A 15,410-nucleotide genomic window follows, 5' to 3' on the forward strand; every position below is an offset into this window, starting at 1 on the left:
CTGTGATCCATGGCATGTCTAGATGAAAAAATAGTTCAAAGTCTGTAACATTCAAATTACAGAATTGTCATTTGATGGGATAGGGATCCCAAAGCATCAAGGAACTGGATCCTGGAGTATTTGAAATGTACAGAGGCAGACATTCCTGCCTCCTCTGTGTTTCTGGAAAGAAATGGTGAATGTCTCTTGAAGCACAGGGACATTTGATCGCACCATCAGTAAAAAAAATTCTAAGAACCTCCACAATATAGATATAATTATTTATAAATTATATAAATATACTATTGTGCTAATATATTATTTGCATTCTTAAACATACAAAAATAGAAATTGAAGAGTTTAAGATAAAGATGAAATAAACAATTTACTTTGTTATGTAAATATGTTACATTTTAAAAAATTTGTTAGCAGTACAAGAAGGATATTTTCCAGTACCCCAAACGATTATCTTCTGCATCCCACTTTGAGACCACTGCCTTGAAGGACTAGTTAGGTCAGTCAAAGATGTGACTGGGCAAAACCATTGGCCCACAATATCCTTGCATTAAAACTCTTTAGCTCAGCTTAAACAGGCTTTTTTCCCCCTTAAGGTGATTCTTAGTCTTTCTTTTGACTAACACACAACCTGTGTTAGGACAAAATCTGCTTTTGTTACTTTCAAGTTCAGATTCTGCATCTGAAATTGATATTTATATATGTTAAATATTGATGTATGATTACAAGAGAGATTCATTAATTTCCTGATTGGCTCATTTCCTGCATATTGACTTGCTGATGCTATAAAAATTGATCTCACTGATGTTATAAAAGTTGATCATTTTAACCTGCAACATCTTTTTAAAAAAAGTGAAAGGAAAAAGGAAAGCATTGTATGCAAAGCAGAAAAACTCTCAAAATGCTTTAGAAGTTTTTTCTTCTGCTTTGATTTTTGCTGAAATGAGAACAGTGATTTGTGTAATGTTTACCACCACAGGTTTCCTCCTAAAGAATTTTTTCAGGTTTTCAGGTTGGTGTGCCTGGTGTAAGATGGTATGGCCACTTTGTCCCCATTGGTGTAATTTTTTAATCAATTTATCATATTTATGGGAAAGTTATTTTGTACATTCAAAATAATATATGTTTTATGTACATATGACTGTGCTATATTTTATACCACTCTTTTTTATCTCCCTCTACTGTTTCTTTGTAGATCCCCATCTTGTTATGGTGTTCTGTGGAGGGAAGAAAAGTTAGGGGGGAAAAAAGTCAGTCTTCCATGTTTGGAATTCTGTTACTGGTTAAGGCATAGATAAGCATCAAATTAAATTGAAGGGACACTCACATCTTATACTGAATTAAGCTTGACTGTGGAATTAAGAATTTTTTTAATGTGTTGTCATATCTTAAAGATAGGTTTAATTTGTCTGGCTGTTCCTTCAGAATTAGCCTTTTCAAGGTCCAAACTATGCTATTCCTCCATTCTTAATGTTTTAATATAACATAATATTTGATTATATTAATAATACTTAATATTTTAATATCCAGCAATACTGAATTTTCTATCTGAATAATACAGCTGTATTTGTAAAGAGAGTAAATTCGGATGAGATTAACTCCAGGCAAAATTAGCTTCTCTGTTTCAAACACACCATGACCTACCAGGTCTGTTAAGGACTACATGAAGGAAGATACACTATATTCTCTTTTAGCAAAGATGATTTCTTTTCAGTGAATGGTCACGCCCCATTTGGTTAAAAAACTTGCTTATGAAAATGGTATCTCTGCTTGTCTTCACTTTGTCAAGATGCTGTTTGTAAACTCTCTGGAGTCTGCGGTGTGCTGCTGTGAGCAGGCAGGGCAGGGTCAGAGGGGAAGGCACAGGGCTGTAGAGGATGCAGGCTGTAGCTGGGCTGTCAGGGCTGTAGAGGATGCAGGCTGTAGCTGGGCTGTCAGGGCTGTAGAGGATGCAGGCTGTAGCTGGGCTGTGGAGGATGCAGGCTGTAGCTGGGCTGTCAGGGCTGTAGAGGATGCAGGCTGTAGCTGGGCTGTCAGGGCTGTGGAGGATGCAGGCTGTAGCTGGGCTGACAGGGACAGGGCTGTGGAGGATGCAGGCTGTAGCTGGGATGTCAGGGCTGTGGAGGATGCAGGCTGTAGCTGGGCTGTCAGGGCTGTGGAGGATGCAGGCTGTAGCTGGGCTGACAGGGCTGTGGAGGATGCAGGCTGTAGCTGGGCTGTCAGGGCTGTGGAGGATGCAGGCTGTAGCTGGGCTGACAGGGACAGGGCTGTGGAGGATGCAGGCTGTAGCTGGGCTGACAGGGCTGTGGAGGATGCAGGCTGTAGCTGGGATGTCAGGGCTGTAGAGGATGCAGGCTGTAGCTGGGCTGTCAGGGCTGTAGAGGATGCAGGCTGTAGCTGGGCTGTAGAGGATGCAGGCTGTAGCTGGGCTGTCAGGGCTGTGGAGGATGCAGGCTGTAGCTGGGCTGTGGAGGATGCAGGCTGTAGCTGGGCTGACAGGGCTTTGGAGGATGCAGGCTGTAGCTGGGCTGTGGAGGATGCAGGCTGTAGCTGGGCTGACAGGGCTTTGGAGGATGCAGGCTGTAGCTGGGCTGACAGGGCTTTGGAGGATGCAGGCTGTAGCTGGGCTGTGGAGGATGCAGGCTGTAGCTGGGCTGACAGGGCTGTGGAGGATGCAGGCTGTAGCTGGGCTGTAGAGGATGCAGGCTGTAGCTGGGCTGTGGAGGATGCAGGCTGTAGCTGGGCTGACAGGGCTGTGGAGGATGCAGGCTGTAGCTGGGATGTCAGGGCTGTAGAGGATGCAGGCTGTAGCTGGGCTGTCAGGGCTGTAGAGGATGCAGGCTGTAGCTGGGCTGTGGAGGATGCAGGCTGTAGCTGGGCTGTCAGGGCTGTGGAGGATGCAGGCTGTAGCTGGGCTGACAGGGACCAAGCAGAGAAAAGCTTCTCCAAGGAAATGGAAGCAGAAGGTTTTGAGCAAAGGCTTTGAAATTTAGCTGTGTTTTGTGTCTCCTTGTGAGTAAAACTTTAATGTGGGTTGCCTGGCTTTGTAATCCTAGCTCAAAACCTAAATCATCAGGAGAAGTAGGGAAGGTGGATCAATTTTTTTTAGCCCTCTTGCCTTCATTTCAGATAGTCCCTCTTTTAAGGCTTTTTTCAAAGAAACTGAATTCTTCAACTGCTTAAGTACAGTAAATCCAATTTGTTGCAGCTGCTTTACTTCCTCACTGAAAGGAAGTTGAAGATTAAATTTTAATCTTTGATCTTGGTAAGTTTCTTTCCTAGAATGTGAAAACTGAGAATGCAAATCCTTTCCTTTTAAAGCTTTAATGGATCCTGCTATCAAACCCTAATTCACATTAGCCATGCTTTTATTTGTAATGCTTCCTGTCTGTCCTCTGCTTCTCCCTCAAGTTTGAGCAGCAGTTTGAAATCCTTAATATTGCAGTTTGCTTGATTTTCAAGTCTTTCTTTTTCAACTTGTCTGTGTGTGGGTTTTGGGATTTTTTTGGTTTTTTTTTTTCTTTACATCATAGAAAAAATATTACATATTCTGAGAGATGATAAAACTTTTGTTTAGGCAGTGTTTTGAATTTTTTTTTGGTGTAACTTTTTCTTTTCAAGGTTGCTGCAATATCATAATCCCATTCTGTTTTACGAGGGTGTGAGTTGACAGCAAGAAGGGAAGTTCTGTTTTTTGTGAGGTGGAAATCCAAGAAGTCCTGGGTGTTTCCTTTTTTGCAAATATAACTAGGAAGAGTTCAGCTGGGCGTAGGACATAGAGGGATTCCTGCAATTCAGAGAGAAACATACAGGGCAAGGTGCAGAACTATGCACAGTTAAACAATTTGCAGTGAAGCCTCCAACATGATTATTGTGTTCTTAGAATCCACAGGGGTTTATTGTGCAAATGGAAACCAAAAGTTTCTGGGCTGATAGCAGCCTGAAGGAAAGGGCTTACTCTACAGGATGCAGTAGATAGAGAGACATTTATTTTTAACCCCTCATATTTTACTCTCTTATTCCTAACTATTAAAAGGGGGTGTTAAAAGGTTTGTTTTAAAATAAACCTTAACATTCTAAAAAAAGTTTAAAGCTTTTGAGGCTATTGGTGCCTTCGAGGATGTGTTGGAATATTTACAGGAAAATGTTTTCTGACTCCAGAATGAAAAATACTTTTGTAAGGAATCTGCCTTCTGCTCCCTTCTGCTCTGCAGTCCCCCTTGGTGGGTTAGAGACCCACAGGGACTTTTCTTTCCCCATTTTGCATACTTAATGACATTAGCATGGCAGTGTGTCCCCTTCTAGAAGTCTAATGTGTAATACTAAAATCTGTTTTTATCTTTTCTCTCTTCTCCCATAGTTTCACTTCTATGGATAAAGGCATTGCATAGAAGTACCAAGCAAGAAAGCTTTAAATAAGTTACTTGGACATTAGCACCTTCTGCATTCCAAACTCCAGAACATTTGTCCAATGTAGAATTAAAAGATTGGGAACAGGGAAAAGTAAGGCCTTTCAAAATAATAATAATAATGACAAGTATTGAGCCTCTGAAGGCCTCAGTACGATGCAAATGGTGTGCATTCATGATAGGAAAGCAGATTGTGTGGATTAGGAGTTCCTTCCTCTGTCAATATACCTGAACTGTGGCAGAAGAAGAGTACTTGCTTTGGCATAGCAACACAGCACACATCAGTGTCTTCCTCTTCTAAGAGGAAGAGAATTATCACAAGAGAATTATCTTGTGTGTGGAACCTCTGGTGAATTTGAGGTTTTCTTGTCATAAAAGAGTTTGAGTAACTTGATGCTGCAAATGGAGGGATTAGAAAGAAACAGATAAAAATTATGGTAAATTAATCATGGTGCATAATCATTAACTGCTGGATTTCAGTCACAGAGCCTGAATTTGATTTCTTTGTGCTTTATCTGTTTAGATAAATAACCTTGCCATTACCATTTGCTTCTGAGAGTCACAGGGTTTTGTGCTTAATTTCTTAACCTTCATATTCATCTGCTGTACATTTCCTTCTGTGTTCCAAAAAATACTGATGGGAAAAGCAAGTATTTCATATTGCTTATACATAAATGAGAAAAGTTGACCAGAATTTAATGTTTTCTAATATTTTTAATGCTAGTTACATGAAATTCAATATCAAACTAAATGGACTTTAAATGACAAATAGTAAAAAAATGATCATTTTTAAGGTTGGAAGAGCACCAACAGGTTAGAATGGGGAGGAGAGGCTAGTTCTGTATTTGCAGACATTATTTTATCATTGATATACTGAAGGAGTATCTCTGCAATTCATCAGACAAAAGAAATTGATGTTTAAATTATCCTAGCTTCAGATTTACCTTATTAGATTTATTGGTTTAAATAAATCAGACCAGGAATTAAGTTTCATCCAGTAGGAAAAGATTGCAAATTCCTTTTATACTTTCAAAACAGAACTATAAGTTTCTCTAAAATACAAATAGTTTGTTCAAAAGAAAGGTGAGTTACAGATCACTGTGCATACACATGATTGCAAAAATGTTGGAGGTTTTTAAAATTATGAGTGGTATTTGTAAATTTAGGTTACAACTTGTTTTTCCAGTTTAAACTTTGTGTCTTGTGTTTCTTCAATATTTTGTTAAAATAAAACACAGCCTAAATGAGTTCCAGAAAGGCTTTAAATAGATGCAGGGAAATGCCTGGAGTTATAACCAAGAAAATACAATCATTGTGCTCCCTGATTCCTAAGCAAGAAGCTTGTTTTGGCTGCTGTCCTCTTTTGGCTAGCAAGTGGTTGAGATACAGACAGGTGTTTTTTCTGTTGGCCATTGAGATGTTCTTATGCAACCACTTAACATTGTAATTTTTCATTATGTTGTTATCCAAATTATAACTCAAATTATGTTGCATGGATTCTGTTTCTAGTGTTGATATCTGATTGTGGATTTTTGCTTGGGTTTTTTTTTCATTTCTTTGCCTTTGAATCAGATTTTTGCCCTCCTCTTTTTTTTATTCTGCAATTTCTAAGATTTTGAAGCTCTGCCTTACTGTTTGCATAGTTTGGCAGCTTTATTAATTCACATTCAACTGCCAAGAAGGACTTATATTACTCAAAGCTTGCTGCTAATAATTTAATTTTTTTGTTTGTAATTAAAACCTTTGCATTTTGAAAGAGATTATATATGCTAGTTTTGGCAAATACTTGCCTATGTATGTAGAAGATTAATCTTCCAATTACCCTGTTGGATATCTCTCATGAAACTCTTGCTGTCTTAATATGATAGTAGAATTTTAAAGAAAAAGTGGTCATTCAGTCAACCTGAAGTTACTTAACCATTTTGCAGTTGTTTCTCCTGTTTTTACTTAATTCAAAGGAATCAAGTTAAAATGATAAAAAACTTTTTGAGAATACCAGTTTTCCTGATCTGTTAAGAAGAAAGTTCTTGATTTATTTTTTTCCCACACCCTTGTAGAAATGTTTTTTTAAAAGGATTTCAGCTATAAACAGATATGTTGTATTTACATCACTGACATAAGAGGAAAAGAATCCTTAAACGACAAACTGAGCTTGAAATGATATTTACAGAAAGCAAATTAGACAATCTGTCAAAAAAAAGCTTGTTTGCTAAGAGTCCTTCATTTCCCAGCAGAGATGAGATGATGGTTGAAGAACTGAAATCTGCTCTTTACTTTTTCAGTAGTTTGGTTGCTGATCAAGTTCATCATTCTTGTTTTCTGTCAAGACCTACTGTCTGGGAAAACTGGTTGTGTTGTGCCTGCTGTCCTCCTCCAGAGAATCAGGCCTGGTTATTTGTCCATGGACATGAAGAGTGTCAGTCACGTGCTGCAGTGCCCTTTTAGTGAGCATATGCAAAGTTAACATATTATGGTATGTTTTGATCCATTCTGGATGTCTGTGTTCAGAAGCAAAGTCTCCACTGCAGTTAGCCTAGCACTCAGGAGTCCAGCTGCTGGTATTTCTGACAGTTTAAACTTCCTCAAGTTATCCAAAGGTCAAGAAAATCGAAGCCTTTATAAAATTGATAACTAATTTTGTTAGGATATAGTTCAAGATCTCTCCAAGAGACAATAAGGGAGGATTAAAAAATGCTGAAGAAACTCCAAGGGCATCTGTTCTGTGGCCCAAGTAGTTCAGTGGCTGCAACACATGAAGATCTGTTGGTCAGTCAGAATAAGAAAATGTGTTGCAATAGGACATTCCTGCTTTTTTTTTTTCACTGCAGCAACTGCCTTTTGGAAGTCTGCTGGCATCTAACTGCTCTGGCATCTAGTTTGGGGAATAGTGTGTCAGTGTACAGGGCACAAATCTGAGAGAGATGCTATATTGCAGCATCAAAATCTACTGGTAAGTAACTGGTTTTCATACCTGCTGATCTAATTTCTCAAAGTCCAATGACATACCAGTCCAGACAGCTCACTGCTCTGCTAGACTACTGACTACTACTGAGTTCCCTTTTTATTTTGGAGTTGCTTTTACAGATTTTAGTTATACTCATGTATGCTATCAATTTGAGTTTGCATTCCATATTCCCTGTCCTAAATAAAGGTTTTTAAAGCTTGTTCTTATGCAAATGTTTTTTATTTTTTTTAAGCTTTTATTTTCACTTTTACTTTTCACTACTCAGGTAGTTCTTGAACTGGAACACTCATCTGATGTAATTCCCTTTCTTAGGGAATTAGTCTGTTTGGTTTATTTCCTGTCTTCATCTGCTGGTAGGAGGGCAAATTGCCAACTGGACTGGCATTTTCTGGATTTGGAGAAATTAAACTTGCAGGTAAGAAATTACTGGTTTTTCATAGGTATAATTGGAAACAGAACTGACTTTTGTTTTGTTGAACGAAAAAAAACCTCTGTAAATGGAACTTTAGGAGTAGGCTTCCAATGAGTCTGTATTTGATTGCAAGGGAAATTGGAAATCTGGTATTGCTGAAATGACTCCAGAAATTCTATGTGGTTATGGAAAGGCTTTTCTATATTATCTTGGGCTAAACTTGGATTGAATTTTATTTACTTATTTATTTTTAAGTTCCCATAGGTAATATAATTAGAGTATAGTAAGTGCCCAGCTATAATCACTTATATAATTTCTGTTGTGTGTGCAGGAACCCAACATACAGGTTGTCTTTTGTCCCTCTGTCTCGCTATTAAGTCAGGTCACACTTTCAAGATACAGAAGTCTTAAATGTGTTAATTCAAAGCAGTAATTTCTTAATCTCTTGAGAGGCAGCTGAGCTGCCAAAAGCAATGCTAGTGCAAACAGAAGTGTTTCTGGGTTTATCTTAAGAATTAAATTTTAAAAACATAAACACAAACAAACAGAACCACAAAAAAAGTCTAGTCAAAAAAAAAAAGCTATTTTTGATGCTTCATTTACACAGTGGCCCCTAACATGATTGTACCAGAACTTAAAGGCAGCACAGATAGAAATAGGCAGTAATTTGTCAATTGTATTTTATTTTTTTGTGTGTACTGTACAAAAATATATCCTGCATCTATCCTGAGCAATACTGCATATATCCTGAGCAATACTCTCAAAATGTTAAATCATTAAATAAACATTTCGAAATAATAAAAGTTGAGGAAATCTGCAAGTAAATATTCTGGAGAGTACCTGACAAACACAGGGCAAGTGGACAGTATAGGAGAACGATGTTTATTGGAAGACTTCACCAATCTTACATTTCCTAACTTCTTAAATACACAATTAAAGAATTGAAAGTCAAGAGCATACAGAGATATTTTTGGGAATAGCTATGTAAACCTGATGAATGCTTTGGCTGCTTCTGTTATTCTTGAATAAATGTAAGTAAATTTACAGGCCTGGAGGGAGCATATGTATCTGCAGACACTTACTTCCGCCCTGGGAGTATGTTAGTATTGATTAGTCTCATCAGTAATAGGCAGGAATTCTGTTTTGTAATAGGCAGGAATTCTTTAGCAGGATGTTTTTACTGAACAGGTTTTTTTTGTTTTTGAACAGGAGCCTAATTTTAATGGTAGTTCTTGGTATCGAGAAAAAAAATTACAAATGTAAGGCAAATATTGGTTAGTTTTTAATAATGTACTTTAGTACTAAGATGTTCTCATCTCTTTTGCTGGTTGTTTTGCCAAGGAAATTATTACTTGCAGTAGTATTTTCAATTTGTGTGGAGTTTTTTCTTTTTTTCAGATATTAAAAAATCCTACCACAATTCAGGTGGCCTAAATGTTATCCTGGGACAACATGGCGAGACTTTGTATATTATACTTCCCTTATACATATATATGTGTATATATATATATATATATATATATGCATTATGGAAAAATCTATGCTGTGAAGTAGTACAAAGGGTATTTGGTCATTTTAAAAGAAATGCCCTGCTTTCAGCTGGAATAGAGTTAATTTTCTTCCTAGTAGCTGATACAGTGCTGCTTTTTGGATTCAGTTTGAGATTAATGTTGGTAATAGACTGATGTTTTGATTGTTGTTGAATGTTCTTTCTCTACCTATCTCTTCACTATTTCTTTATTTTATAATGTTTGCAGAACTTGAAACCCTATATGAAGTTATCTTACAAAAGTGTTGTTTGGGGTGAGGATTGCTAAGGGTACATCTGTTAACTTTCAGATTATGGAACAGCTACTGCTACTTTTTTGCCAACATGATTGTAAAGAGATGGAAATAATTGTAATCCTAGAGGATACCACTTAGTTGGATGAGAGAGGGGAAGCTCACAGGCTCTCAGGCAATCAAAAATTTTTTCATGGCTAGATTAGAGAACGTACCATAAATGGATTTAACCCCCCTGCTCTCATTATAAGTTCTTAGATAATCCTCCTACAGTGCACAAAACCTCCGCACTCTGCAGTCCCACTGTGCCAGTCCAGGATACCCTGTCCAGCCATAACTCACACACTGCCTGTCTTTCATCCAAAACACAGCCATACAATCTCTTATCCACTGTATTCTCCATGTACCAAATGCCTTCCTGAGAGTACTGCTTTTAGCCACTGTTTTTATCTTCTTTTCCAGACTGAAGAAAAGGAGTTAACAGCTTGGTGTATATGCTTGTTTTCACTCAGGTTTAATTGTATTTCCTTGTTTTTTAACTTCCTCCTTTAGTAAATCCTATTATCTCTCCTACCCTCTTTTCATTTTGGAGTGTCCTTGCTTTTACTCCTATATTAAATGGCTTAACTTACTGTCTACAAACCTTATCTTGCATCATCCTTAAATACTCACAGCTACAAAACCAATACAACCATATTTTATTGAACTTTGTTGAAAAATGTAACTGCATACTCACTGCAGTCCTGGTGCAAGGAAAAGTCCTGCCTGAAACCCTGCAGTACATCTGCCCAGAACTGGCCAGCCTGGTTACAGTGTTTGCATTCTGGGGAACAAGAGCACTACTGTAGAAATTCAATATGCCTTGGATAAAATAAGTTGTCCTTGGAGAGCTCTTAACCTCTAGAAAGTGTTTATCTTGTCTGAACAAGAGCAGGACAGCACTAGATAGTCTTGCACAGCTTCTTTTCACATTGAGTTTTGAAATTTGTATTTGCTTTTTTCATTAAAACTTGATCATATTTTCTTCCTTTTTAACTTTTTCTATAGCAAATGCTTTTGTATCCACCTCTTTTCCTGTTTCTGAATACTTGTAGCAGGATCATTTTTCCTCATGATCATTTAAACTTGATCATATTTTCTTCCTTTTTAACTTTTTCTGTAGCAAATGCTTTTGTATCCACCTCTTTTCCTGTTTCTGAATACTTGTAGCAGGATCATTTTTCCTCGTGGTGATTAGGAGTGTGAAGATTCTGTATGCATGTGTTGACATGGCACTTGGGGACATGGTTTAGTGCTGGACTTGGCAGTGATGGGCTTATGGTTGGACTCAATAGTCTTTTTTTTCCAGAATAAATGGTTCTGTGTTTCTGTCCACTTTAATACTTTCACTCTACAAATAAGTTTGGTGAAACAAAAGCAGTGCCAGTTTTTGCATATCAAGAGAATTGCTGTCTGCAGGCAATGCCTCTAGAATGGCTCTCTGCTGCAGTGGAAACTTATGAAAAATGTCTGCAAAAGAGCTAAGAGCTAAATAATTTAAAAAGCTGATAAAATAGATAGTAACTAATGGCATCTGATGTGAATATTTTGTCTAACTTTTATTGTCGATTCTACTATTCTATATATATTTGATACTGTGCTTGGACTGATTTCATAATTTCAAATCTATTTTTACATATTTTTAAAGATTCAAAATAAAAGCTTTAAGAGGACAATGTTTACTTCTCAAATATTTAAGAGGAGAATATTTAGTTCTCCTCAAGTTTATCTATCATCTTGCTGTCTGGTTTTCTTCCTGAGCATGGTAGAGTGGTTTAAGAAGTGATTAACTGAAACTATCTTTAAATGTTATGTTAAAATTCCTGGAAAATTTTGATGACTCTTTGCTTCAGAATTTCTTTGTTCACACAGTAGGATGTCAAAATTTGTGGAATATAGAATATAGAAATATTAGATAAATTCAATATAGAAACCTATGTCAAATGCAAAAATTCCACTATTATTAGGAACTTGTCTGTATTTGTGTGTCTGTGATAATGTGTCTGTGATAGCTTACAGGGGTTGTCCAAATGGAAATTTGCGTGTCCATGTTACATGTGTGAATTTGTATTTAGGCACTGTGGGCATAGTTGCTCATATAAACTGTGTCCTGTTTTGAAACTCCTGTGAAAACATTCAAGATGCCCTTCTGAATAAGGAGGTGATGTAATGTACCTGGCAAACCTCATAAAAACTTGCTATCTCTGTGTTTCAGTTTCCTCAAATCAACAAACCTGTGGCAGCTCTGTGTAATGCTTGATGTTCCCCAGGGGATTGGGGTTTTTACATGGGGAAGTGAATACCATGCAAGATACTTGAAATTATTGAGAGCTTTGGGTCAGCAAAGTGGTTATTCCTATAGACCTCTTAGGAGGGTGAGGGTGTGGATCCCTGGGTAGAAAGGTTGATTGTTTACCTTTATGAATGCTGAGGGAATTAGTCATCTTGTGAGAAGTTTCTTGAAACTAGTTTTAATTACGGCTGTGCTTCATCTCTTTTTGTGCAATAAAACTCTGAATCTGTCTCCTCTGTGAAAATCAGCTCCTAAAAGGTCCTTACTGAGCTTACTACTGTCTTACTTTTTTTTACTGTTTTGTGGGAAATTTGGGCTCTTTGGGCACTGTTACTTGCCCTTACAGAAGTTCCTGTCTAAACAGTTCAAATACCACCAGAATAAAAACTGTATTGTAAAAATAGACCTGTTGACAATGTTATTGGAAAATTCAAGTAAATGTATGTGTGCCATGAATAGTTATTTAATTTGCTGTGCAGTTTGGCATTTTGGATAGCAACATGGCATTTGGCTTTGAACTTCTGAGTACATTTGGTATGGAGATGAGTAAATTAGCTTTTTGCTTCAGGCCAGAGATAGTCAAACTCCTTGTAGAGCAACATTTTACTATTGTCTAGTATTTTGTGGATTAGAGAACTTACAAAATCCAATTACACAACGCTCTTGCTTTTAGTTCTAGTTATTCTACAGCAGTATAAGGGCAGATCAAAGGTTGCCTTGTGCTGTTGGAAAAAGCCTGGTCTTGTCTTGGAGCCTGAAAAACTATGCACTTCCCTTATTTCAGTATGGCTTTTGGCAGGTGATTTCCAATCCTGGCATATTAGCTTCTTCATTTCTAGAATTTTAGAAAATTGATTTGCTTCATTGGGAATATGAGGCAAAACTAATTTGAGCATTTTAGGTCTTCAGTTTACACTTTTTAATATCAGTTATAGACATAGTTACTAGAAATTGTAAGGTGATAGAATAACTAAGTGCTATATTTTGCCTGAAAGCATACAGTGGAATGAACATGTCTGGTTTTTAGTTCATTCTGGAAAAGTATTGAAGGGGGGATGCAAGGGTGTTCAAACTGCAAAAAAAAATTGGTGTTGAGGGAAGCACATCATATTCCCATAGTGGGCTTGCAAAATAGCTGACCTGTTAATTACCATTATGCTGGCAGAAAGAACCTTTTAAATGCAGTTGCCTTTCCTTATTGCTTTTGTAGAAGGATTCAAATGTCAACTTTTTTTTTGTTTGTTCCTAAATATGTCTCAGTATGTTTCTAAGCTGTTTCCCTTAGCAAAAGTGAACAGTTTAAGATGCTTTGTGAAAATTGCAGTCTGTTGGTCGCTTGAAATAGAACATCTGGATGGTCACTAGTTGTGTTCCCCTAGGCTCGGGTTTGGTCCTGTTTAACATCTTTATTGATGATCTGGATGTGGAAATTGAGATCACCCTCAGTCAATTTGCAGATGACACTAAGTTGGGTGGGAGTGTTGATCTGCTGGAGGGTGGGAAGGCTCTGCAGAGAGATATGGACAGCCTTGATCAGTGGGCTGAAGACAACTGCATGAGGTTCAGGAAGGTGAAGTGCCAGGTCCTGCCCTTAGGCGACAACAACCCCCTGCAGTGCTGCAGGCTGGGGAAGGAGAGGCTTGAGGGCTGTTTGGCAGAAAGGGGCTTGGGGGTGCTGGGTGGCAGGTGGCTGAACATGAGCCAACAGTGTGCCCAGGTGGCCAGTGGCATCTTGGCCTGTATCAAGAATAATGTTGATTGCTCTGTACTCAGCACTGGTGAAGCTGCACCTCAAGTACTGCGTTCAGTTTTGGGCCCCTCCTTCCAAAAAGGACATTGAAATGCTGGAGTGTGTCCAGAGAAGGGCAGCAAGGCTTGTGAAGGGTCTAGAAACAAAATCCTGTGAGGAACATCTAGGGGAGCTGTGGGTGTTTAGTCTGGTGGAAGCTCAGCAGGGACCTCATTGCTCTCTACAGAAAGGACTTTGTAGTGAGGGGGGTTGGTCTCTTCTGCTGTGGCTACAGCACCAGGACCCAAAGGAATGGCTTTAAGATGAGACTTAAGAGGGGAGATTCATATATTAGGTATTAGAAAATTTTTTTTGCTGTTCAGGTGGTCAGGCTGAAATAGGTTGCTCAGAGAGATGGTGGAGTCACCATTCCTGGAGGTGTTTAAGAGACATCTGGGTCTGGCACTGGGTGATGTGGTTTAGGAGTTACAGGGCAGTGCTGGGTGATGGTTGGACTGGATGATCTTGAAGATCTCTTCCAACCATGATGATTCTATGATCATCTATGTCCTGTTTTTCCTTTATCTTAAGGAATTGCATTTAATAGACTCTTTTTTTTTTTGTATTTACAGAACTGTGCTAAAGAATAATGACTTGAGATCAAGACAAGAATTAACTACTCACCTCACCAATCAGTGGCCTTCCCCAGGAGCTCTGGATGTCAATGCTGTTGCCTTGGACACTCTACTCTACAGAAAGCACAATCAACAATGGGATGAGTAAGTTTCCTATTTATTTTTATTCCCCCTTTGAGGAACAGGGAAACTGAAAATTATGTATTTCCCTCAGCATACTTTGGAACATATCCTATTGGAGTCACTTGTTACAATGTACAAGGATTACTGGTAACTAAAATCAGTTTATCTTGCTTTCCATAAAAAATTTTCTTCCTTTGCATTAATTTTTTTTTAAAGGCAGAAAAATAAATCACTGCTTTAGGAAAGAACTGGCTTTGGAAATAAATAAGAATAGTGTTTAAGAGAAGAAAGATTAACTGCATAGTGTTATTTTAGAAAACTTTGTTTACAGAGAGTTGAAGATACCTAGTTAGATCTTTAAATGTGTTGCTATCAAATATTACTTGCTTTGCAGGAAAAGTTTTCAAAGTCTGGACCAACTTTCAGCAGAAGTTAGTCTTTCTCAATCCTCTCTGGATCCAGGTCACTCACAGGATGGGAAGCAAGATGGAATTAACTTGTTAAATGAAGGTACAGAGCCAGTCTAATGTCCTCCTCTAATTTTGTTCTTCATAGTTCTGAACTTCAGTCCCTGTGAGACAAATTTTCAGGGTGAAGAAAATACACCTTGAAAAACATGTTTTTCATTGTTATGCGAAGTGTTTCAAATTCCCTAAGAACTCTGCTTCAAATAAGTTTGGACTTATGAAGATACACACCCCACTCCTCTGTATTTAAAGCTAAACTTCAAATGTCTTGCACATCTCTTCCTTATCCATCACAGAATCAGTCAGCTTCACTACAAGGAGGATCTGCTGACATCTTTCTGCTATAACAAACTTTTTATGTTTCCTTGTTTTGGTTTTAAAAGAATGATTAAATGCACTTGGTTTGCAACTACCACTGTCATTCTTACATCTTGTACTTAACATTTATCTGGAGATGCAGCCTGACAATGTTTCCATTAAAATAGAGGAACATGATATGAACTGGCTATATAAATGTGATATATGCACCCACCCCTTTCAAGCCTGGATGCTTATCAAAGCT

The 15,410-nt window shown here is 37.9% G+C and overlaps 1 protein-coding gene across 1 annotated transcript in view; it reads left to right on the plus strand.

Moving 5' to 3' along the window:
* The window catches only part of RUNDC3B (RUN domain containing 3B), a 52,034-nt gene that overhangs the window by 33,777 nt on the left and 2,847 nt on the right, over positions 1–15,410 (plus strand). The window contains exons 9-10 of the mRNA XM_066552912.1: positions 14,256–14,402; positions 14,776–14,891. Coding sequence (XP_066409009.1) covers positions 14,256–14,402; positions 14,776–14,891 — 263 coding nt within the window. The remainder of the gene's footprint in view (positions 1–14,255; positions 14,403–14,775; positions 14,892–15,410) is intronic.

The sequence above is a fragment of the Molothrus aeneus genome, chromosome 1 (genome assembly GCF_037042795.1).
Source record: "Molothrus aeneus isolate 106 chromosome 1, BPBGC_Maene_1.0, whole genome shotgun sequence".
Lineage (NCBI taxonomy): Eukaryota > Metazoa > Chordata > Aves > Passeriformes > Icteridae > Molothrus > Molothrus aeneus.